At 45.1% G+C, this 25,325-nt stretch overlaps 3 protein-coding genes and 1 long non-coding RNA gene across 7 annotated transcripts; 1 reads left to right on the forward strand and 3 right to left on the reverse strand.

Annotated features, from left to right (window-relative positions):
* Window positions 1–592: 592 nt before the first annotated feature.
* Window positions 593–2,567, reverse strand: LOC115536086 (ubiquitin carboxyl-terminal hydrolase 37-like). The gene is made up of 7 exons (XM_030347738.1): window positions 2,153–2,567; window positions 1,928–1,995; window positions 1,803–1,839; window positions 1,548–1,628; window positions 1,167–1,304; window positions 709–835; window positions 593–610 (listed from the first exon to the last, which is right to left on the reverse strand). Coding segments are annotated over exons 1-7 (471 nt in total). The 5' UTR covers window positions 2,155–2,567.
* Window positions 2,568–5,630: 3,063 nt separating this feature from the next.
* LOC115536151 (uncharacterized) lies at window positions 5,631–12,160 on the forward strand. Its single transcript, XR_003974612.1, has 4 exons — window positions 5,631–5,929; window positions 11,108–11,215; window positions 11,339–11,502; window positions 12,041–12,160. It is a non-coding gene; the product is annotated as an uncharacterized LOC115536151 (long non-coding RNA).
* LOC115536149 (ubiquitin carboxyl-terminal hydrolase 37-like) lies at window positions 10,635–15,230 on the reverse strand. Of its 4 annotated transcripts, none has more exons than XM_030347839.1 (15): window positions 14,847–15,230; window positions 14,622–14,689; window positions 14,497–14,533; window positions 14,242–14,322; window positions 13,861–13,998; window positions 13,403–13,529; window positions 13,176–13,318; window positions 12,909–13,002; window positions 12,758–12,837; window positions 12,500–12,643; window positions 12,215–12,270; window positions 12,063–12,121; window positions 11,542–11,614; window positions 11,292–11,427; window positions 10,635–11,180 (listed from the first exon to the last, which is right to left on the reverse strand). In XM_030347839.1, coding segments are annotated over exons 1-15 (1,308 nt in total). In that variant the 5' UTR covers window positions 14,849–15,230; the 3' UTR covers window positions 10,635–11,110. The 4 variants fall into 4 exon arrangements, with proteins under 4 accessions (XP_030203699.1, XP_030203698.1, XP_030203697.1 ...); XM_030347838.1 differs by having other exon boundaries at window positions 12,063–12,124; XM_030347837.1 differs by having other exon boundaries at window positions 12,063–12,270.
* A 6,651-nt stretch (window positions 15,231–21,881) lies between these two features.
* On the reverse strand, window positions 21,882–24,845 carry LOC115536258 (ubiquitin carboxyl-terminal hydrolase 37-like). The gene is made up of 10 exons (XM_030348027.1): window positions 24,434–24,845; window positions 24,209–24,276; window positions 24,084–24,120; window positions 23,829–23,909; window positions 23,448–23,585; window positions 22,990–23,116; window positions 22,763–22,905; window positions 22,496–22,589; window positions 22,345–22,424; window positions 21,882–22,230 (listed from the first exon to the last, which is right to left on the reverse strand). Coding segments are annotated over exons 1-10 (918 nt in total). The 5' UTR covers window positions 24,436–24,845; the 3' UTR covers window positions 21,882–22,082.
* Window positions 24,846–25,325: the final 480 nt, after the last annotated feature.

The following is a 25,325-nucleotide window of genomic DNA, read 5'->3' on the forward strand; positions in this document are numbered from 1 at the left end:
TAATAAATGCATTTTTAGTTACATAATTGCACACTTTAAAAGTACTAAATATAGTCAGAAAGTGTACTTGAATTTAATTAGAAATATGACAGAGGAATGATAATAGTGTGTTAAAAATACACTTCTATTATGTAGTATAAGCAGTGATAAAATACACTCAATATACACTTCTGCTCCTCTTTAGAGTATAATAACATTGTACTTAAAGTGCATGCCTTTGATGCTGCAATTGTGATAGAAATGTACTATAAATACATTTTAATTAACATAATGGCAGACTTAAAAAGTACTAAATATAGTCAGAAAGTGTATTTGAATTTAATTTGAAATATGACAGAAGTATGATAATAGTGTGTTCAAAATATACTTATATACTACTATCAATTGAACCATACTGCCTTTTTAAGTATATTTCAAACACACTGGTAATATAATGCTATTGTACTGCAAGAGTGTTTCAAATGCTAGAAATCATACTTTTCACTAGTGTACTTCAGTACACTTAAAGGTTGTCAAAAGTTGTGCAATTTTAGCATACTATTTACACTTGGAGTATACTGGAGTATATCTATAGTAGTACTTAAGGTATACCTTAGTACACTTTGGTATACTTGAATGCGACGAAATTAGTACAGAATACAGTTACATACTAAAAGTGGACTTAGTACATCCTTTCAAAAGTGTCGTTGAAGTATAATATTTTTTCACCTGGGCAGTGATATGCTCGTACTCCTCGTTGAACTCTGCCAGACTGCTCTTGATGGACCAAAGGAGCCGGCGCTTGCCTTTGTAGGAGCCCTCACCCTGCCGGGATTTATATAGCTCCCCCAAGTACCTGGAGAACAGCATCAGAAAAAAACCAAGTGCATTTAGTATACCTACTGTACTTAATATTGTACAGTGGAGCATTCACTTTGTCAGTAAATCGTCCAAGCTGTACTGTAGTTTGTGAGGGCTATGGTTCTGGTTCTCCTCTAGTGTGAGGGCTAAGGGTCTGGTTCTCCTCTAGTGTGAGGGCTAAGGGTCTGGTTCTCCTCTGGTGTGAGGGCTAAGGGTCTGGTTCTCCTCTGGTGTGAGGGCTAAGGGTCTGGTTCTCCTCTAGTGTGAGGGCTTAGGGTCTGGTTCTCCTCTAGTGTGAGGGCTAAGGGTCTGGATCTCTACTGGACCTCAGCAGCTTCAGCTTGGTTCTTCTCCGGGGGCTCCAGAGGTCCTCCTGCCCCGTGATGTCACTGCAGAAGCAGGGCAGGCTGTAGAGACACTGCAGGGACGCGTTCAGGAAGCAGCTGTTTCCAATGTTGGGCAAGCTGAAGAAAACACATACACATCATTAGTCAATGTACCAGCCCGGAGTATATAGTCGTGATGATTAGGTTTTAAAGAAGAGACAACCAATGTTTGGGAAAGTGTAAATCTCTACAAATATAACCAGAACTCCTTAAACTATGGACTATAAGGGGGTGAAGGCATCAGCGGCCCCAAACAGGCTGCTTGTATTCATGTTTATTCTCTAAAGAACCAGCTCAAGAGATGTCTTTCCTGTCTCTTACCCAAGGGCCTCCTGGTGTTGCTGGGTCTTGCTCCTACCAGAGGAGGCCCGCAGCCGGCTGACCTCGTCCCTCTGAGGCTGACTGCAACACACAGGGACGAGGGGAACAGAGAGGGAAACACAGCAATGAGGAGGATAGTCACGTCACGTATAAGCAAAACGGACTCATTCATTCATCGATTTCTATCTGATGTCCAATCCTGTGCTGATGGATCTCCCTGATGCAATCAGCAAAGGTTGGCTCCTGCTGTCATACCACTGCAGAGATGAGAAGCGACGAGGCCGGGAGAACTCTGAGGACCGACCACCACCACGGTTAAGACAATAATAGTTGATCTGTGGGACATGCTGTCTACTCAATGGAGGACTGCTTCAAAGTACCTGTTGTCTGGGCAGGAGGCCCAGTGGGGTCCACCTCATTGAGCTCACTCCCAGCTACTGCAGGTACCCTGAAACGCACACATTCATCAAGGTCAACTGAGGGTGGGGGCTGATGTTTTAAGGACAAATAAAAAGCAGGAATGCAAATTGAAAAGTTAGAAACATGGATGAGTCATTTTTGGCATAATTTCACCGGCGGTGAACTTAATGCTACTTGTTACCTACATTTGATTCCCCAGTACATCCTCATCAGGCAGGGTGGTGTCCTCTGAGGTCCCTTTGCTGCTCTGCTCACCGACATCTGATGACCGTCCTGGTGGGGAGGAGACATCTCTGCTGCTGGGGGTGATGACATCTGGAAGGTCCAGGATTCCTGTTGGAGAGAGAGAGGAGGGGGGGGAGGGAGAAAGAGACACAGTTATTGGGGAGATACCAGAGGACAGAAGAACAGGAACAGGGAACGGAACAGGGGAGGATGGGGACGAGAAGAGAGAGGCGGGGTGATGAGAAACAGGGAGGGATGTAGTGGGGGAGACACAAGAATAGGGGAGAGCTGTAGTCGGGAAGACACAAGAAGAGGGGAGGCATGTAGTGGGGGAGACACAAGAAGAGGGGAGACATGTAGTGGGGGAGACACGAGAAGAGGAGATGGATGTAGTGGGGGAGACACAAGAAGTGGGGAAACATGTAGTTGGGGAGACACAAGAAGAGGGGAGGCATTTAGTGGGGGAGACACAAGAAGAGGGGAGACATGTAGTGGGGGAGACACGAGAAGAGGAGATGGATGTAGTGGGGGAGACACAAGAAGTGGGGAAACATGTAGTTGGGGAGACACAAGAAGAGGGGAGGCATGTAGTGGGGGAGACACAAGAAGAGGGGAGGCATGTATTGGGGGAGACACAAGAAGAGGGGAGACATGTAGCGGGGGAGACACAAGAAGAGGGGAGGCATGTATTAGGGGAGACACAAGAAGAGGGGAGACATGTAGTGGGGGTGAAACGAGAAGAGGGGGAAGATGTAGTCGGGGAGACGCGAGAAGTTGGAAGGCATGTAGTGGTGGAGACACAAGAATACGGGAGGGATGTAGTGGGGGAGAAACGAGAAGAGAGGAGAGATGTAGTGGGGGAGACACAAGAAGAGGGGAGGCATGCAGTGGGGGAGAAACGAGAAGAGGGTAGAGATGCAGTGGGGTTGAAACGAGAAGAGGGGAGGGATGGGAAAGTGGGGAAAAAAGAGGGTTTCTTCTGAGGCAGCGATGCAACCACAGAAGGGGCCGGGCGGTGGTCAGGTTCTCCTCCATCTTCCTCCATGGCAGGCTGTTTGAAGAAAGGGGCGTGAGAATTAATTATAATATTACGATATTTAAATGATGATGGGAAAATTTATTATAAATGATTGTATCAAAAATGAATGAATGAAAGAAACACAAGAAGTTATCATACATGTATATATGTATTTAGACTTTTTAACGGTACTGTATGATATATCTATCTATCTATAGATAGATAGATAGATATACACACACACACACTACCGTTGAAAAGTTTGGGGTCGATTAGAACGGGTCAATGTAGCCTGCGGCCATCAGAACGTTCAGGTCGCTAACACGTGTTCAAAGAACAACAAATAAGAAGCTGGCGGCCAGATGTGTTTTTAAAAAAATATTTATTAAAATAAGGTTTCAGTGTTGGCCGTAAATATCGGGTTACTTATAGGGATTATTACATAAATGCATGATCAATAATTATATTGATTACGTTTCACAATTTGATGAAAGGTTTCCATCGCAACCTCAAGGAAAGATTGCAAGGTGTAACATTCAAGAGTCATGATTAAGATGTATTTGTACCTGTCTGGAGCAACAGCCACCCATGTTTGCTTTCCTCTTCGACAAGTACAGTCAAGTAGATATAATGATCAACCCACGATTAATTAGCAACAATTAGCAACAACTAGCAAAGACAACTTCGTGCAGCGTGCGTGAGTCAGTCCGCGTGGCGTCTCGCTTGAATGAGGCAGTGATGCTGTCGTCAAGGAGACCATGGATCTCAGAACCTCTCAAAACAAGCCTTATATGGTAATGTAATGGATGTCAACATCAGCGTCTCATCCCCTCCCATTTAGCATTTAAAATTAATCAAAAGGGATTGATGAAATTCTGTCTCTAAAAAGTTTGTATAGAATAATGAAGAAGAAGGAATACAACTGAAGAACAACAATTGAGAGCTGCATGCAGCACTCTTCTAATTACAATATAAGTAGGCCTACCTCTCAAAACAAGCCTTATGTGGTAATGTGATGGATGTCCACATTACCGTCTCATCCCGTCACATTTAGCATTTAAAATGAATAAAAATTGATTGGTGCTAGCCTATCGCTATTATTATGCTTCATATTGTATAATTATCGCTAACCATATCTGTCCATCAAGCATGTTAGGCCATGCTAAATCAAAGTCTATCCACATAATCTTAACAAATTAGAAACTAGAAAATGCATTTCCTGCAGAAAATGCGGTGAGTGCTGTAGTGCAAACTGAGGTTGAAAACATGTTTCATAAGTAAAACCACCTAGTTTAAGACGTAAAGAAATGTTAAATGGCTTTAAATCAAGCGAAAGGATTTGAAAATAGTGTTGTCAAATGGTTCGAAAACAAATAAAGTGGGTTAAAAAAAGAGCTAATGTGACCGAGTTTGAATATATTTGAGTACGTTGTGGGTATTTGTTTGAGACTTGGAAAATATATATTATTGACCTTATTACTTCACATTTAGTTAATCGAAATAAGCTCACAAAATGAGGATCCCGTTGGTCTCCTTTGAGTCTCAGCTTTTATATCGCGTATCGTTTGTGTAGATATAGGCATGTGTTGCCAGATCGGATTGGCAATTACCAGCCCAATTATGGACTAAAAAACACCCAATCAACCAAAAACCAGCTAAAAACGTATATTGCCAGAAAACCGATAAATCGTATACTTCTGCAATGGCAAACACACGAATACACACCGAAACGCAACCTTATTATCTATGACGTTATGTGGTATACAAGGGACCTCTCATCCATCGCTAACACACACACACACACACACACACACACACACACACACACACACACACACACACACACACACACACACACACACACACACACACACACACACACACACACACACACACACACACACACACATATAGGCCTACTCACAAGGTCTGCGTAAAGAACACACTGATAGCAGTAGAAAATGGGTCTTCGATGACATCCACAACGCACAAAATAGGCACATATAAGTCAAATTGTGAGCAAAATTAACACCTGAATGCGACGTAATTTACCTAATAACTTTTACGTTACACACAAACACACACGCGCGCTCAGTGTGCAGGGACACGCTAATTTAACATGTTGGGTAAATTAGCTAATATTAAAACAACCCTCAAAATAAACACGCATAAAATGATCTTACATTTATGTAGAAATTGAACTTGAAATATTCTTACAAGAACTTAAAGAACATCAACCGGAGAACTAATGTTCAGCCACCGGCAGCGCCGCAAATGCTTCGCGAATCAAATCTCTACTGGCGCGGTGGTTTGAGTGACAGGTCTGAAAGCCCTCCCTCGCCCCTAATTACTATTGGACAGGCAAGCATTGATTTTAGCATTTATCTTTTACCGGTGGACGTACACACGGATATGTAGCAAGCGCCTAGCCTTTAGCAATATAAACGGGGCTCTCCACAGACAAACGGCAGATTTCTAACAATCATATTTCCAATCGATTCATCATTTTATCGCAAGTGTAACACGAAACACAGAACCGTTTAAGCTTCACATTATGTTTCTAGGTTGACGTTGTTTTAGGCTCCACGACGTCCGCAATGGTTAGCTCTCATAGCCACCATGGGCTATCGCTAACTAGCCGCCCTGTCACCTTGGCTGTCATCTCCAGAACTGCTCACGCTCGAGCCTCAACGTCCTTGAGACCAACTGGAAATATACGGTATGAAATTAACTGTGATTCTTAAAAAAGTATAAATTATATCGAAATTCTGTGTCTACATATACGTATAGAATAATACAGAAGAAGAAAGAAAGAATAAAACTAAAGAACAATAGTGGAGAGTGGCAATTCTTCCAAAAGTTGGATTTCAGACTTGATCTTGGATAGTGTTATCCACTGGGCTGACTCGGTAGGTTTGATTTAGACCATATTCGATCAACATAGTTGAAACTAGCATTTGTAAAAATGTATATATTATCTATTTATAGAAAATAGTAAAATGTCAACCAAGCAAAAAAAATATAATGTGAAGTAATTGTCTAATGAACAGCTCATTTGACAGTTTGGTTTGCCCAATCTTCATGAAGGGTCTTTTTGATTTATTAGTGTCAGTTTTTGTTATTCATGAACAAGCAACAGTTGAACTTACTTGGCTTGGTCATGTAACATTATATTAATATTAGTCACATTATATGGCACTATAAAGAGGAAGACCAACCTGATTGAAACCACTTTCTTTACCTGAACTCTCTGTTCTTGAGTAGGCCTACATAGAGAAGTGACACCTTTCTTTACCTGAACTCTGTTATTCGGCTCTGGATAGACCAAAACAATTCTTCCTCTCCTGCCGTTAATATCCTTTAATTCTGAGGATGCTGTCTTAACAGTAACTGAAAAACTTTAAATGAGTGCAAATACATTTTTTAAGTCAGACTCGCCAAGCAAATGATCTATATCAAGTGTTTGTTGTTTGGATGTTCCTCAAATCTACTGCTCAAACAATGCTGAGCTGTGGACGATGTAAACCTTATGTGGTTGATGTGATTAAAGGGTGAGACTGGAGACTGAGGAAGCGGACCAAACACAGGGGATTAGTAGCAAGTAAACGCATTTATAATAATAATAATAATACATTTAATTTAGAGGCGCCTTTCAAGACACCCAAGGTCACCTTACAGAGCATATAGTCATCATACATTTTTTAAAAAGCAAGACATTGTGGAAAAAATAAATAAATACATAAATAAATAAACATAAGTGTGAGAAGGTGAAATCCTCCCCCTTCTCACTGTCTCGCATTAGAGTTTTTATTAGGGGTCCAAGCCAACAGGTTGGATCCCTATTGTTTTTGTAAGGATTTTTCTTATTATTATTATTATTATTCCCGGCTAGAAGTGGTACCACAGCCCAGACCGTAAATGGTGCCGACACGCCAATTGCATGACTAGATCCAGGTCCGTGAGGTGACGGGAGACGACAAAATCCAGACACGCCGGCCACTAGGTGGCGCTATACCAAGGGAAAACGCGTTTGGGGCTATAACTCCCACACCGAACCTCCCACAGTCAAAAACTTGTACGCACATATTCACTGGAGTCTGCTGCATCTTTTGGCATAGGCCACGCCCATTTGCGTCTATAATTTTTTTTCGCAAAATCGCGAAAACCGCAAAACTGTTTTTTCGCTACTCCTCCCATATTTCTTGACCAATCAACACCAAACTTTGCACACGGCATCTTCAGACGCACACGCAAAGAAATGATAGACACTTTTTTGATCCGACCCTCGACGACGAAATGGTAGCGTTTTGAATATTGGTTTATGAGCTAAATTAGACGTGGAAAATCAAAAATCCAAAGAAATCCAAAATTAGACATCGGAACGAGTCCAAATTTTACACACATGTTGGTGCTAACCTTAATGTCGTACGATAAAAAATTCGGAAAATTTCGCCATTAGGGGGCGCCATAAACGAGGAAATTGTATATCTTCTAATTGGCCAAAGGAATGTTCTTCAAACTATGAGGGAACCATCACGGGGCAAACCCGAGTCTATATAAAAATTATGGTCAAGAATTATTAATGTGGGCGGGAGTTATTTGGAAAAGGAAAATTGTCTTTGGAAAATTTCGCCACAAGAGGGCGCAAAAAAACGACGAAATAATACATCTCCTAATCGCCAATGGAATGTTCTGAAAACGCGTTTTGGGCTATAACTCCCACACCGAAGCTCCCACAGTCAAAACCTTTATATCCACATGTTGTTCACGGTAGCGTTTTGAATACTTGCTTTGCGTTGTGCCGGCGAAATGCACATTTCTTGTCGCGTTGTGCCGGCGAAATGCACACTTCTTGGACCCCTGCATAACTGCTTGCAGTTCTAGTTATTATTATTATTATAGTGTGTGTGTGTGTGTGTGTGTGTGTGTGTGTGTGTGTGTGTGTGTGTGTGTGTGTGTGTGTGTGTGTGTGTGTGTGTGTGTGTGTGTGTGTGTGTGTGTGTGTGTGTGTGTGTGTGTGTGTGTGTGTGTGTATATATATTAGATTGGGCTGGTGGAAGTTAGTCTTCCGTCCCGGTAGGGGGCAGTATAGTAATGTTAGCTTTAGGTAAATGTTCCCCCAGCTAATGGTCTGGCCCATATGGCCGTGATTGGTCCAATTACCATTTCCCTATTTAAGGGCCTTTTCATTTGGTGTTTGGGCTGAGGGTAGGTGCTGGCTTGATGTGAGGCCAGTACTAGTAACGCTATGCTAGATTCATGTTAGGCTATGCTATGTTATATTTTCTTAGTTTATGTTTGCTGACGGATGCAGTCATTTCCTTTTCATTTGAAACGTTGCTCTATTTTTTGTGAATGTTTTGGAGACATTAAAACTTCACTTTTTCTTAGTCCTCAGTCCATTGCCCTCATTTTTTGCTCACACTCGGAATTCCCAGTTGGCCGTATCCCAGATACGTGGGGCGACCACGCCGGTCCCTCACATTTGGTGGCAGTGGTGGGATCTTTTTTTTTCGACGCTTCTGAGAAACTGGAGGGACGAGGGGGAAGACGAGGACGCGGTGGAAGACGAGGACGAGGCCGAATCTGGCGACGAATAGAGCAGAGGCTGTCCAGAGGGGTTCTGCTGGAGATGGAGGAGGAAGACGGCCATGGTGAGGACCAGGCATCCGGCGGAGACCCGCCTGAGGAGTCGGACCTTACCGCAGTGCGTAGGCTCTTCGAGCGGGAGGCGTCCAAGCAGGAGCAGCGCTGGAGGAGTGTCCAGATGCAGCTGAACCAGCTCAGGGAGGACGTCGAGGCTGACCGGAGGCCTTCATCTGCACCAAAAGGACAAGATCCAGCACCAGCACCTGCACCAGCACCTGCACCAGCACCTGCACCAGCACCTGCACCAGCAGCGCCCGTGACCTGGCCCAGGGCGGCCGTTCCCAGGCTGGAAGAGGATGACGACATTGAGCAGTACCTCATAACATTCGAGAGGTTAGCGATGGCTTTGGCTGGCCAAGAGAGGATTGGGCCGTCTTTATAGTACCCTACCTCGCCGGCAAAGCACGCAGCGCCTATGTGGCGATGAACATGGGTCATGCCACTGATCCCCTTGGTAAAGCGGCCTTTCTGTGATTGTGTAACAGAGGCTGCTAAGGGGGAGACAGGGGGCGTGACCCCTTCGTTGTGGATCACCGCGCCTCACAGTGGCTGGGTAGCATGAAGGACTCGAATGCTCGCATCACCCGCTGGTTCTTGGCACTGCAACCATTGCGTTTCAGGGTGCAGTACCGAGCGGGAAGGCAGAATACTGAGGCAGACTTTTTGTCTCGCCATCCTGTTGGCGAAACTCCAGAGGTGGTGGGAAATGTGAGAAGGTGAAATCCTCCCCCTTCTCACTGTCTCGCATTAGAGTTTTTATTATTATTATTATTATTATTATAGTGTGTGTGTGTGTGTGTGTGTGTGTGTGTATATATATTAGATTGGGCTGGTGGAAGTTAGTCTTCCGTCCCGGTAGGGGGCAGTATAGTAATGTTAGCTTTAGGTAAATGTTCCCCCAGCTAATGGTCTGGCCCATATGGCCGTGATTGGTCCAATTACCATTTCCCTATTTAAGGGCCTTTTCATTTGGTGTTTGGGGCTGAGGGTAGGTGCTGGCTTGATGTGAGGCCAGTACTAGTAACGCTATGCTAGATTCATGTTAGGCTATGCTATGTTATATTTTCTTAGTTTATGTTTGCTGACGGATGCAGTCATTTCCTTTTCATTTGAAACGTTGCTCTATTTTTTGTGAATGTTTTGGAGACATTAAAACTTCACTTTTTCTTAGTCCTCAGTCCATTGCCCTCATTTTTTGCTCACACTCGGAATTCCCAGTTGGCCGTATCCCAGATACGTGGGGCGACCACGCCGGTCCCTCACAATAAGCAATAAGAAATAAAAAAAAAATAAAAAATAAAAAATCAAAACAGTGATCAGTTAGACGTTGTTGTGACTTGAAGGTTGAAATGGTGTCTCACTGTTTTATGTGTGGGGTTATTGATGACATATATTATTATTATATACTCTGGTGATATCTTATTATTGATTTGATTGAAATTATTAATATCATGAACATTTTAATTGTTATTTTACTATTTATACAATAAACACATTTATTTAAACGAAATTGAATGAAAACCAGAGCTCAATAATCATATATTAGTTCCACAGGGATCTTATTTTTATAGTTACATTATATATAGTGCTATTATATTATATATTCACATTATATATTATACATAATTATCATATTATTATTATACACATAATTTGATCCTCAGCATTATTATTGTACATAATAATGTTATCCTCATTATTATTATTATTATACATGCATAATAATAAAAAGGATCACATAATGACATTATTATTCATAATAAGATGATCCTCAGCATTATTATTATACATAATATGAATATGCTCCTCATTATTATGATACAAAATAAAAATAAAGTGATCCTCATTATGATCAGCCTTAACGTCCAAAGAGGTGGGCCGCAGGGCCCCGAGAGGGGGGTGTAGAGGGGGTTGGTTAGCCCCTAGAGGGGGCTGTAGAAGGGGGACGCAGGGTGTGGCCCCCAGAGGGGGGTGTAGAGAGGGGCCTCAGGTCCCCTAGAGGGGGGCATCAGGGTGTGGCCCCTAGGGGGGATGTAGAGGGGGGCTTCAGGGTGTGGCCCCTAGGGGGGATGTAGAGGGGGGCTTCAGGGTGTGGCCCCTAGGGGGGGATGTAGAGGGGGGCTTCAGGGTGTGGCCCCTAGGGGGGCGTTTAAAGGTGGGCCTCAGCTGTAGAGGGGGGCTGCAGGGTGTGGCCCCCAGAGCGGGCTGTAGAGGCACCACCAATCAAGCGCTCTCCTGGGCCTCACAGGTGTCAGTCCCTCTCAGCTCCAGATGGCTCCTGGTTCTGAGCCAGTGGGACATGGCTTCCCTCTTCTGCTCCACTGGTGGAAGAAGACGAGCAGGAGTCAGTGTTTCAGTAAGTTCAGTGAGTAAAACAGTCTGAGTCTAAAAGAAGCATTGGCTGTTGTAGAGAGTAACGTTTAAAGTATCACCTTAGGACGTAAAACAACATGTAGGCGGTCTTCTCTCTGGTCCTCAGGACCGGCGTCTCCGCGGGCGTCACACGGGCGTCGTTGAGGGTCAACCATCCGGCGCCGTCCTCTCGAGCTACGTCACTGACGTAGTGGCCTGGGGGACACAAGACATCCATTACCTTACTGTCCCCCAGCGTGGGACGGGTCTAGTGTCTGACGCGTGTGTCAGGTACAGATGTACATTCTTTACTATAAAAGCTTTAGTTACCGGTGTTGATGCTCTCCCCGAGGTGAGAGACCATCCCCGACAGACGGTAGGTGCTCTGGTTGCTGTGATCCTTCTGTAGAGAAACAGGATTCATTTGTCAGAGAACCTAACCCTAACCCTAAGCATTTTTACACTGCCAAGCAGGTACGGTCGCTGCTTGGCAGATGTTACAGTTTCATTGTCCTGCCTGTGTAAAGCCTTCAAAGAGCCGGCTTTCTTGTTCATTGGAGCAGGCGGGGCTACGCACGTAGACATCTTTAGAATAATTTGCATACTCGGAATGTTTTAATTTTATTTAAGCCACTCGCACGGAAGAATGAGTAGACTGCGTCTGAATGTAGGCTACAAACCCCATTAACTATTTACAAGTGCAAAAACGCCAATGCCGGGAAAAAGTTTCAAATAAGACGGGCATAGTGCCAGTGTAAAAAACACTTGGGGCTTCTCTGTTGCATCATCACTTGAATCTGTCCATATTCTGTCCCACTGTGTACTACAGCTCTCTCCCTGGCCCCTCTCACCCCATGAACTTCCTGAAGACCTCTGTCCCTGTCTCCTGCACTGTCAAGATGATCCACTGCTGCTGAGAAACACACCAACAATCCTGTTTTGTACACAACTGAAAAACTCAAGCGGTTGGGCATGAGATAGGAATCCATCACTTTTTTCTTACCCATGTTTGCACTTGGTTTTGCTCCAGATGCGATTTCCCCCTCTCCATAACTTGATCTACAACACATTCCATACATAATGATTAATCATATTGAGGATCGTAAATTAAACACTAAAATGGTTGCGTGAGGTCCTCTATAAGAGGCAGGGGAGCTTATGGCCGGATTACCAATCTAGATTCATCTGACTCTGTTTCAATGACGCCCACCACTCCCAACCCGCCCAATCTGTTTCCATGAAGCACAACGCACTGCCTACCGTCGTAGTCTGTTTCCTTATCTCTTACCTCAGTGGGTCTATCCCAGCTGCAGCACCCTGCTCTCCAACGAGGGAGGCCAGAGACAGCCATGGAGGAACGCTGACAGCATCGGTCACCTTCCTCAACCGTGCCCCGTCGTGGTGGAAGCGCTTCATGTGAAGGAGTAACACTCTGTGGACACAAACGGTTCATCGTCCGATCGCTGCATGCACACACGCGCCCGTACGTATGAAAAGGCTGCTTCAAGGCAACATTGGAGACAACAGACTCAAGTTCATGGCTCACCTGGGCAGAGTGAGGAAATGCCGAACCGCTGTTGTCTGACATCCAGAGCACTGCCGGCAGGTGCACTCCAACTCTGAAGGCTGAGGGAAAGTGCTCTGTGAGTATCAGTGGACCAGCGTAATCGGACACACCAACACAACGGTGTACTGACTTTGAAGTAGAATTGGAGGCCAGCTATCAACGACGGGTGGAGGTCCAAGGACAAGTGGTTCTGCTCCTCCTCCTGGAAGACCTTGTCACCGCAGCTTTTAAGACGGGCAGAGAACAGAAAATCACCATTTGAACACAGCAGACCAGATCATGATGCCAAAAGTGTTGGCGTAACATTGATTGACTCTGATTTCCATCATTCAATGATGGAGGAACTATAGTAGTATTATGCGACAACAATAATACGTTCGATGAAGTCAAGCGTTACCTGGTGCAGGTGCGTACACACTGCAGTCTGAACTCAAAGTTCTGGACGGGGCAGATATAGCTGGGTGACGTGGAGATCTCCTGCAGTGTCTCACCTTCCATCTTCATCTTCATGAAGAGGAGGAGCAGGAACTCATGAGCATCCTGTCAGAAACCAGAAGTTCAGTTGACATGTGTTTAATCCTCAACAAGCGCATAAGCCAAGAGATAAGGACTCATCAGCTGTACCTGCTCAGTGATATGCTCGTACTCCTCGTTGAACTCTGCCAGACTGCTCTTGATGGACCAAAGGAGCCGGCGCTTGCCTTTGTAGGAGCCCTCACCCTGCCGGGATTTATATAGCTCCCCCAAGTACCTGGAGAACAGCATCAGAAAAAAACCAAGTGCATTTAGTATACCTACTGTACTTAATATTGTACAGTGGAGCATTCACTTTGTCAGTAAATCGTCCAAGCTGTACTGTAGTTTGTGAGGGCTATGGTTCTGGTTCTCCTCTAGTGTGAGGGCTAAGGGTCTGGTTCTCCTCTAGTGTGAGGGCTAAGGGTCTGGTTCTCCTCTGGTGTGAGGGCTAAGGGTCTGGTTCTCCTCTGGTGTGAGGGCTAAGGGTCTGGTTCTCCTCTAGTGTGAGGGCTTAGGGTCTGGTTCTCCTCTAGTGTGAGGGCTAAGGGTCTGGATCTCTACTGGACCTCAGCAGCTTCAGCTTGGTTCTTCTCCGGGGGCTCCAGAGGTCCTCCTGCCCCGTGATGTCACTGCAGAAGCAGGGCAGGCTGTAGAGACACTGCAGGGACGCGTTCAGGAAGCAGCTGTTTCCAATGTTGGGCAAGCTGAAGAAAACACATACACATCATTAGTCAATGTACCAGCCCGGAGTATATAGTCGTGATGATTAGGTTTTAAAGAAGAGACAACCAATGTTTGGGAAAGTGTAAATCTCTACAAATATAACCAGAACTCCTTAAACTATGGACTATAAGGGGGTGAAGGCATCAGCGGCCCCAAACAGGCTGCTTGTATTCATGTTTATTCTCTAAAGAACCAGCTCAAGAGATGTCTTTCCTGTCTCTTACCCAAGGGCCTCCTGGTGTTGCTGGGTCTTGCTCCTACCAGAGGAGGCCCGCAGCCGGCTGACCTCGTCCCTCTGAGGCTGACTGCAACACACAGGGACGAGGGGAACAGAGAGGGAAACACAGCAATGAGGAGGATAGTCACGTCACGTATAAGCAAAACGGACTCATTCATTCATCGATTTCTATCTGATGTCCAATCCTGTGCTGATGGATCTCCCTGATGCAATCAGCAAAGGTTGGCTCCTGCTGTCATACCACTGCAGAGATGAGAAGCGACGAGGCCGGGAGAACTCTGAGGACCGACCACCACCACGGTTAAGACAATAATAGTTGATCTGTGGGACATGCTGTCTACTCAATGGAGGACTGCTTCAAAGTACCTGTTGTCTGGGCAGGAGGCCCAGTGGGGTCCACCTCATTGAGCTCACTCCCAGCTACTGCAGGTACCCTGAAACGCACACATTCATCAAGGTCAACTGAGGATGGGGGCTGATGTTTTAAGGACAAATAAAAAGCAGGAATGCAAATTGAAAAGTTACAAACATGGATGAGTCATTTTTGGCATAATTTCACCGGCGGTGAACTTAATGCTACTTGTTACCTACATTTGATTCCCCAGTACATCCTCATCAGGCAGGGTGGTGTCCTCTGAGGTCCCTTTGCTGCTCTGCTCACCGACATCTGATGACCGTCCTGGTGGGGAGGAGACATCTCTGCTGCTGGGGGTGATGACATCTGGAAGGTCCAGGATTCCTGTTGGAGAGAGAGAGGAGGGGGGGGAGGGAGAAAGAGACACAGTTATTGGGGAGATACCAGAGGACAGAAGAACAGGAACAGGGAACGGAACAGGGGAGGATGGGGACGAGAAGAGAGAGGCGGGGTGATGAGAAACAGGGAGGGATGTAGTGGGGGAGACACAAGAATAGGGGAGAGCTGTAGTCGGGAAGACACAAGAAGAGGGGAGGCATGTAGTGGGGGACACACAAGAAGAGGGGAGGCATGTAGTGGGGGAGACACGAGAAGAGGAGATGGATGTAGTGGGGGAGACACAAGAAGTGGGGAAACATGTAGTTGGGGAGACACAAGAAGAGGGGAGGCATTTAGTGGGGGAGACACAAGAAGAGGGGAGACATGTAGTGGGGGAGACACGAGAAGAGGAGATGGATGCAGTGGGGGAGACACAAGAAGTGGGGAAACATGTAGTTGGGGAGACACAAGAAGAGGGGAGGCATGTAGTGGGGGAGACACAAGAAGAGGGGAGGCATGTATTGGGGGAGACACAAGAAGAGGGGAGACATGTAGCGGGGGAGACACAAGAAGAGGGGAGGCAAGTATTAGGGGAGACACAAGAAGAGGGGAGACATGTAGTGGGGGTGAAACGAGAAGAGGGGGAAGATGTAGTCGGGGAGACGCGAGAAGTTGGAAGGCATGTAGTGGTGGAGACACAAGAATACGGGAGGGATGTAGTGGGGGAGAAACGAGAAGAGAGGAGAGATGTAGTGGGGGAGACACAAGAAGAGGGGAGGCATGCAGTGGGGGAGGAACGAGAAGAGGGTAGAGATGCAGTGGGGTTGAAACGAGAAGAGGGGAGGGATGGGAAAGTGGGGAAAAAAGAGGGTTTCTTCTGAGGCAGCGATGCAACCACAGAAGGGGCCGGGCGGTGGTCAGGTTCTCCTCCATCTTCCTCCATGGCAGGCTGTTTGAAGAAAGGGGCGTGAGAATTAATTATAATATTACGATATTTAAATGATGATCGGAAAATGTATTATAAATGATTGTATCAAAAATGAATGAATGAAAGAAACACAAGAAGTTATCATACATGTATATATGTATTTAGACTTTTTAACGGTACTGTATGATATATATATATAGATAGATAGATATACACACACACACACACACACTACCGTTGAAAAGTTTGGGGTCGATTAGAAAGGGTCAATGTAGCCTGCGGCCATCAGAACGTTCAGGTCGCTAACACGTGTTCAAAGAACAACAAATAAGAAGCTGGCGGCCAGATGTGTTTTTAAAAAAATATTTATTAAAATAAGGTTTCAGTGTTGGCCGTAAATATCGGGTTACTTATAGGGATTATTACATAAATGCATGATCAATAATTATATTGATTACGTTTCACAATTTGATGAAAGGTTTCCATCGCAACCTCAAGGAAAGATTGCAAGGTGTAACATTCAAGAGTCATGATTAAGATGTATTTGTACCTGTCTGGAGCAACAGCCACCCATGTTTGCTTTCCTCTTCGACAAGTACAGTCAAGTAGATATAATGATCAACCCACGATTAATTAGCAACAATTAGCAACAACTAGCAAAGACAACTTCGTGCAGCGTGCGTGAGTCAGTCCGCGTGGCGTCTCGCTTGAATGAGGCAGTGATGCTGTCGTCAAGGAGACCATGGATCTCAGAACCTCTCAAAACAAGCCTTATATGGTAATGTAATGGATGTCAACATCACCGTCTCATCCCCTCCCATTTAGCATTTAAAATTAATCAAAAGGGATTGATGAAATTCTGTCTCTAAAAAGTTTGTATAGAATAATGAAGAAGAAGGAATACAACTGAAGAACAACAATTGAGAGCTGCATGCAGCACTCACCTAATTACAATATAAGTAGGCCTACCTCTCAAAACAAGCCTTATGTGGTAATGTGATGGATGTCCACATTACCGTCTCATCCCGTCACATTTAGCATTTAAAATGAATAAAAATTTATTGGTGCTAGCCTATCGCTATTATTATGCTTCATATTGTATAATTATCGCTAACCATATCTGTCCATCAAGCATGTTAGGCCATGCTAAATCAAAGTCTATCCACATAATCTTAACAAATTAGAAACTAGAAAATGCATTTCCTGCAGAAAATGCGGTGAGTGCTGTAGTGCAAACTGAGGTTGAAAACATGTTTCATAAGTAAAACCACCTAGTTTAAGACGTAAAGAAATGTTAAATGGCTTTAAATCAAGCGAAAGGATTTGAAAATAGTGTTGTCAAATGGTTCGAAAACAAATAAAGTGGGTTAAAAAAAGAGCTAATGTGACCGAGTTTGAATATATTTGAGTACGTTGTGGGTAGGCCTATTTGTTTGAGACTCGGAAAATAAATATTATTGACCTTATTACTTCACATTTAGTTAATCGAAATAAGCTCACAAAATGAGGATCCCGTTGGTCTCCTTTGAGTCTCAGCTTTTATATCGCGTATCGTTTGTGTAGATATAGGCATGTGTTGCCAGATCGGATTGGCAATTACCAGCCCAATTATGGCCTAAAAAACACATCAACCAAAAACCAGCTAAAAACGTATATTGCCAGAAAACCGATAAATCGTATACTTCTGCAATGGCAAACACACGAATACACACCGAAACGCAACCTTATTATCTATGACGTTATGTGGTATACAAGGGACCTCTCGTCCATCGCTAACACACACACACACACACACACACACACACACACACACACACACACACACACACACACACACACACACACACACACACACACACACACACACACACACACACACACACACACACACACACACACACACACACATAGGCCTACTCACAAGGTCTGCGTAAAGAACACACTGATAGCAGTAGAAAATGGGTCTTCGATGACGTCCACAACGCACAAAATAGGCACATAAAAGTCAAATTGTGAGCAAAATTAACACCTGAATGCGACGTAATTTACCTAATAACTTTTACGTGACACACAAACACACACACGGGCGCGCGCTCAGTGTGCAGGGACACGCTAATTTAACATGTTTGGTAAATTAGCTAATATTAAAACAACCCTCAAAATAATCACGCATAAAATGATCTTACATTTATGTAGAAATTGAACTTGAAATATTCTTACAAGAACTTAAAGAACATCAACCGGAGAACTAATGTTCAGCCACCGGCAGCGCCGCAAATGCTTCGCGAATCAAATCTCTACTGGCGCGGTGGTTTGAGTGACAGGTCTGAAAGCCCTCCCTCGCCCCTAATTACTATTGGACAGGCAAGCATTGATTTTAGCATTTATCTTCTACCGGTGGACGTACACCCGGATATGTAGCAAGCGCCTAGCCTTTAGCAATATAAACGGGGCTCTCCACAGACAAACGGCAGATTTCTAACAATCATATTTCCAATCGATTCATCATTTTATCGCAAGTGTAACACGAAACACAGAACCGTTTAAGCTTCACATTATGTTTCTAGGTTGACGTTGTTTTAGGCTCCACGACGTCCGCAATGGTTAGCTCTCATAGCCACCATGGGCTATCGCTAACTAGCCGCCCTGTCACCTTGGCTGTCATCTCCAGAACTGCTCACGCTCGAGCCTCAACGTCCTTGAGACCAACTGGAAATATACTTGATGAAATTAACTGTGATTCTTAAAAAAGTATAAATTATATCGAAATTCTGTGTCTACATATACGTATAGAATAATACAGAAGAAGAAAGAAAGAATAAAACTAAAGAAGAACAATAGTGGAGAGTGGCAATTCTTCCAAAAGTTGGATTTCAGACTTGATCTTGGATAGTGTTATCCACTGGGCTGACTCGGTAGGTTTGATTTAGTCCATATTCGATCAACGTAGTTGAAACTAGCATTTGTAAAAATGTATATATTATCTATTTATAGAAAATAGTAAAATGTCAACCAAGCAAAAAAAATATAATGTGAAGTAATTGTCTAATGAACAGCTCATTTGACAGTTTGGTTTGCCCAATCTTCATGAAGGGTCTTCTTGATTTATTAGTGTCAGTTTTTGTTATTCATGAACAAGCAACAGTTGAACTTACTTGGCTTGGTCATGTAACATTATATTAATATTAGTCACATTATATGGCACTATAAAGAGGAAGACCAACCTGATTGAAACCACTTTCTTCACCTGAACTCTCTGTTCTTGAGTAGGCCTACATAGAGAAGTGACACCTTTCTTTACCTGAACTCTGTTATTCGGCTCTGGATAGACCAAAACAATTCTTCCTCTCCTGCCGTTAATATCCATTAATTCTGAGGATGCTGTCTTAACAGTAACTGAAAAACTTTAAATGAGTGCAAATACATTTTTTAAGTCAGACTCGCCAAGCAAATGATCTATATCAAGTGTTTGTTGTTTGGATGTTCCTCAAATCTACTGCTCAAACAATGCTGAGCTGTGGACGATGTAAACCTTATGTGGTTGATGTGATTAAAGGGTGAGACTGGAGACTGAGGAAGCGGACCAAACACAGGAGATTGGTAGCAAGTAAACGCATTTATAATAATAATAATAATACATTTAATTTAGAGGCGCCTTTCAAGACACCCAAGGTCACCTTACAGAGCATATAGTCATCATACATTTTTTAAAAAGCAAGACATTGTGGAAAAAATAAATAAATAAATAAACAAATAAATAAATAAACAAACATAAGCAATAAGAAATAAAAAACAAAGAAACAATCAAAACAGTGATCAGTTAGACGTTGTGTGCGAGTTTGAACAAGTGAGTTTTGAGTTGTGACTTGAAGGTTGAAATGGTGTCTGACTGTTTTATGTGTGGGGTTATTGATGACATATATTATTATTATATACTCTGGTGATATTTTATTATTGATTTGATTGAAATTATTAATATCATGAACATTTTAATTGTTATTTTACTATTTATACAATAAACACATTTATTTAAACGAAATTGAATGAAAACCAGAGCTCAATTATCATATATTAGTTCCACAGGGGATCTTATTTTTATAGTTACATTATATATAGTGCTATTATATTATATATTCACATTATATATTATACATAATTATCATATTATTATTATATACATAATTTGATCCTCAGCATTATTATTATACATAATAATGTTATCCTCATTATTATTATTATTATACATGCATAATAATAAAAAGGATCACATAATGACATTATTATTCATAATAAGATGATCCTCAGCATTATTATTATACATAATATGAATATGCTCCTCATTATTATGATACAAAATAAAAATAAAGTGATCCTCATTATGATCAGCCTTAACGTCCAAAGAGGTGGGCCGCAGGGCCCCGAGAGGGGGGTGTAGAGGGGGTTGGTTAGCCCCTAGAGGGGGCTGTAGAAGGGGGCCGCAGGGTGTGGCCCCCAGAGGGGGGTGTAGAGAGGGGCCTCAGGTCCCCTAGAGGGGGGCATCAGGGTGTGGCCCCTAGGGGGGATGTAGAGGGGGGCTTCAGGGTGTGGCCCCTAGGGGGGATGTAGAGGGGGGCTTCAGGGTGTGGCCCCTAGGGGGGGATGTAGAGGGGGGCTTCAGGGTGTGGCCCCTAGGGGGGCGTTTAAAGGTGGGCCTCAGCTGTAGAGGGGGGCTGCAGGGTGTGGCCCCCAGAGCGGGCTGTAGAGGTACCACCAATCAAGCGCTCTCCTGGGCCTCACAGGTGTCAGTCCCTCTCAGCTCCAGATGGCTCCTGGTTCTGAGCCAGTGGGACATGGCTTCCCTCTTCTGCTCCACTGGTGGAAGAAGACGAGCAGGAGTCAGTGTTTCAGTAAGTTCAGTGAGTAAAACAGACTGAGTCTAAAAGAAGCATTGGCTGTTGTAGAGAGTAACGTTTAAAGTATCACCTTAGGACGTAAAACAACATGTAGGCGGTCTTCTCTCTGGTCCTCAGGACCGGCGTCTCCGCGGGCGTCACACGGGCGTCGTTGAGGGTCAACCATCCGGCGCCGTCCTCTCGAGCTACGTCACTGACGTAGTGGCCTGGGGGACACAAGACTTCCATTACCTTACTGTCCCCCAGCGTGGGACGGGTCTAGTGTCTGACGCGTGTGTCAGGTACAGATGTACATTCTTTACTATAAAAGCTTTAGTTACCGGTGTTGATGCTCTCCCCGAGGTGAGAGACCATCCCCGACAGACGGTAGGTGCTCTGGTTGCTGTGATCCTTCTGTAGGGAAACAGGATTCATTTGTCAGAGAACCTAACCCTAACCCTAAGCATTTTTACACTGCCAAGCAGGTACGGTCGCTGCTTGGCAGATGTTACAGTTTCACTGTCCTGCCTGTGTAAAGCCTTCAAAGAGCCGGCTTTCTTGTTCATTGGAGCAGGCGGGGCTACGCACGTAGACATCTTTAGAATAATTTGCATACTCGGAATGTTTTAATTTTATTTAAGCCACTCGCACGCAAGAATGAGTAGACTGCGTCTGAATGTAGGCTACAAACCCCATTAACTATTTACAAGTGCAAAAACGCCAATGCCGGGAAAAAGTTTCAAATAAGACGGGCATAGTGCCAGTGTAAAAAACACTTGGGGCTTCTCTGTTGCATCATCACTTGAATCTGTCCATATTCTGTCCGACTGTGTACTACAGCTCTCTCCCTGGCCCCTCTCACCCCATGAACTTCCTGAAGACCTCTGTCCCTGTCTCCTGCACTGTCAAGATGATCCACTGCTGCTGAGAAACACACCAACAATCCTGTTTTGTACACAACTGAAAAACTCAAGCGGTTGGGCATGAGATAGGAATCCATCACTTTTTTCTTACCCATGTTTGCACTTGGTTTTGCTCCAGATGCGATGTCCCCCTCTCCATAACTTGATCTACAACACATTCCATACATAATGATTAATCATATTGAGGATCGTAAATTAAACACTAAAATGGTTGCGTGAGGTCCTCTATAAGAGGCAGGGGAGCTTATGGCCGGATTACCAATCTAGATTCATCTGACTCTGTTTCAATGACGCCCACCACTCCCAACCCGCCCAATCTGTTTCCATGAAGCACAACGCACTGCCTACCGTCGTAGTCTGTTTCCTTATCTCTTACCTCAGTGGGTCTATCCTAGCTGCAGCACCCTGCTCTCCAACGAGGGAGGCCAGAGACAGCCATGGAGGAACGCTGACAGCATCGGTCACCTTCCTCAACCGTGCCCCGTCGTGGTGGAAGCGCTTCATGTGAAGGAGTAACACTCTGTGGACACAAACGGTTCATCGTCCGATCGCTGCATGCACACACGCGCCCGTACGTATGAAAAGGCTGCTTCAAGGCAACATTGGAGACAACAGACTCAAGTTCATGGCTCACCTGGGCAGAGTGAGGAAATGCCGAACCGCTGTTGCCTGGCATCCAGAGCACTGCCGGCAGGTGCACTCCAACTCTGAAGGCTGAGGGAAAGTGCTCTGTGAGTATCAGTGGACCAGCGTAATCGGACACACCAACACAACGGTGTACTGACTTTGAAGTAGAATTGGAGGCCAGCTATCAACGACGGGTGGAGGTCCAAGGACAAGTGGTTCTGCTCCTCCTCCTGGAAGACCTTGTCACCGCAGCTTTTAAGACGGGCAGAGAACAGAAAATCACCATTTGAACACAGCAGACCAGATCATGATGCCAAAAGTGTTGGCGTAACATTGATTGACTCTGATTTCCATCATTCAATGATGGAGGAAATATAGTAGTATTATGCGACAACAATAATACGTTCGATGAAGTCAAGCGTTACCTGGTGCAGGTGCGTACACACTGCAGTCTGAACTCAAAGTTCTGGACGGGGCAGATATAGCTGGGTGACTTGGAGATCTCCTGCAGTGTCTCACCTTCCATCTTCATCTTCATGAAGAGGAGGAGCAGGAACTCATGAGCATCCTGTCAGAAACCAGAAGTTCAGTTGACATGTGTTTAATCCTCAACAAGCGCATAAGCCAAGAGATAAGGACTCATCAGCTGTACCTGCTCAGTGATATGCTCGTACTCCTCGTTGAACTCTGCCAGACTGCTCTTGATGGACCAAAGGAGCCGGCGCTTGCCTTTGTAGGAGCCCTCACCCTGCCGGGATTTATATAGCTCCCCCAAGTACCTGGAGAACAGCATCAGAAAAAAACCAAGTGCATTTAGTATACCTACTGTACTTAATATTGTACAGTGGAGCATTCACTTTGTCCGTAAATCGTCCAAGCTGTACTGTAGTTTGTGAGGGCTATGGTTCTGGTTCTCCTCTAGTGTGAGGGCTAAGGGTCTGGTTCTCCTCTAGTGTGAGGGCTAAGGGTCTGGTTCTCCTCTGGTGTGAGGGCTAAGGGTCTGGTTCTCCTCTGGTGTGAGGGCTAAGGGTCTGGTTCTCCTCTAGTGTGAGGGCTTAGGGTCTGGTTCTCCTCTAGTTTGAGGGCTAAGGGTCTGGATCTCCACTGGACCTCAGCAGCTTCAGCTTGGTTCTTCTCCGGGGGCTCCAGAGGTCCTCCTGCCCCGTGATGTCACTGCAGAAGCAGGGCAGGCTGTAGAGACACTGCAGGGACGCGTTCAGGAAGCAGCTGTTTCCAATGTTGGGCAAGCTGAAGAAAACACATACACATCATTAGTCAATGTACCAGCCCGGAGTATATAGTCGTGATGATTAGGTTTTAAAGAAGAGACAACCAATGTTTGGGAAAGTGTAAATCTCTACAAATATAACCAAAACTCCTTAAACTATGGACTATAAGGGGGTGAAGGCATCAGCGGCCCCAAACAGGCTGCTTGTATTCATGTTTATTCTCTAAAGAACCAGCTCAAGAGATGTCTTTCCTGTCTCTTACCCAAGGGCCTCCTGGTGTTGCTGGGTCTTGCTCCTACCAGAGGAGGCCCGCAGCCGGCTGACCTCGTCCCTCTGAGGCTGACTGCAACACACAGGGACGAGGGGAACAGAGAGGGACACACAGCAATGAGGAGGATAGTCACGTCACGTATAAGCAAAACGGACTCATTCATTCATCGATTTCTATATGATGTCCAATCCTGTGCTGATGGATCTCCCTGATGCAATCAGCAAAGGTTGGCTCCTGCTGTCATACCACTGCAGAGATGAGAAGCGACGAGGCCGGGAGAACTCTGAGGACCGACCACCACCACGGTTAAGACAATAATAGTTGATCGGTGGGACATGCTGTCTACTCAATGGAGGACTGCTTCAAATTACCTGTTGTCTGGGCAGGAGGCCCAGTGGGGTCCACCTCATTGAGCTCACTCCCAGCTACTGCAGGTACCCTGAAACGCACACATTCATCAAGGTCAACTGAGGATGGGGGCTGATGTTTTAAGGACAAATAAAAAGCAGGAATGCAAATTGAAAAGTTACAAACATGGATGAGTCATTTTTGGCATAATTTCACCGGCGGTGAACTTAATGCTACTTGTTACCTACATTTGATTCCCCAGTACATCCTCATCAGGCAGGGTGGTGTCCTCTGAGGTCCCTTTGCTGCTCTGCTCACCGACATCTGATGACCGTCCTGGTGGGGAGGAGACATCTCTGCTGCTGGGGGTGATGACATCTGGAAGGTCCAGGATTCCTGTTGGAGAGAGAGAGGAGGGGGGGGAGGGAGAAAGAGACACAGTTATTGGGGAGATACCAGAGGACAGAAGAACAGGAACAGGGAACGGAACAGGGGAGGATGGGGACGAGAAGAGAGAGGCGGGGTGATGAGAAACAGGGAGGGATGTAGTGGGGGAGACACAAGAATAGGGGAGAGCTGTAGTCGGGAAGACACAAGAAGAGGGGAGGCATGTAGTGGGGGACACACAAGAAGAGGGGAGACATGTAGTGGGGGAGACACGAGAAGAGGAGATGGATGTAGTGGGGGAGACACAAGAAGTGGGGAAACATGTAGTTGGGGAGACACAAGAAGAGGGGAGGCATTTAGTGGGGGAGACACAAGAAGAGGGGAGACATGTAGTGGGGGAGACACGAGAAGAGGAGATGGATGTAGTGGGGGAGACACAAGAAGTGGGGAAACATGTAGTTGGGGAGACACAAGAAGAGGGGAGGCATGTAGTGGGGGAGACACAAGAAGAGGGGAGGCATGTATTGGGGGAGACACTAGAAGAGGGGAGACATGTAGCGGGGGAGACACAAGAAGAGGGGAGGCATGTATTAGGGGAGACACAAGAAGAGGGGAGACATGTAGTGGGGGTGAAACGAGAAGTTGGAAGGCATGTAGTGGTGGAGACACAAGAATACGGGAGGGATGTAGTGGGGGAGAAACGAGAAGAGAGGAGAGATGTAGTGGGGGAGACACAAGAAGAGGGGAGGCATG

This window comes from Gadus morhua, chromosome 22 (genome assembly GCF_902167405.1).
Source record: "Gadus morhua chromosome 22, gadMor3.0, whole genome shotgun sequence".
Taxonomy (NCBI): domain Eukaryota; kingdom Metazoa; phylum Chordata; class Actinopteri; order Gadiformes; family Gadidae; genus Gadus; species Gadus morhua.

Bases quoted from the DNA above. Each gene is read 5' to 3' on its own strand.
- LOC115536086 (XM_030347738.1), bottom strand. The intron at 1,305-1,547 runs GTAAGAGACAGG...TGTTTTCTTCAG, and splicing joins CAACACCAGGAGGCCCTTGG to CTTGCCCAACATTGGAAACA. The intron at 836-1,166 runs GTCCAGTAGAGA...GCTGTTCTCCAG, and splicing joins ACCAAGCTGAAGCTGCTGAG to GTACTTGGGGGAGCTATATA.
- LOC115536149 (XM_030347837.1), bottom strand. The intron at 14,534-14,621 runs GTACTTTGAAGC...GTCGGTCCTCAG, and splicing joins GCCTCCTGCCCAGACAACAG to AGTTCTCCCGGCCTCGTCGC. The intron at 13,003-13,175 runs GTAACGCTTGAC...CCGTCTTAAAAG, and splicing joins TGTGTACGCACCTGCACCAG to CTGCGGTGACAAGGTCTTCC.
- LOC115536258 (XM_030348027.1), bottom strand. The intron at 23,910-24,083 runs GTATGACAGCAG...TGTGTGTTGCAG, and splicing joins CGCTTCTCATCTCTGCAGTG to TCAGCCTCAGAGGGACGAGG. The intron at 23,117-23,447 runs GTCCAGTGGAGA...GCTGTTCTCCAG, and splicing joins ACCAAGCTGAAGCTGCTGAG to GTACTTGGGGGAGCTATATA.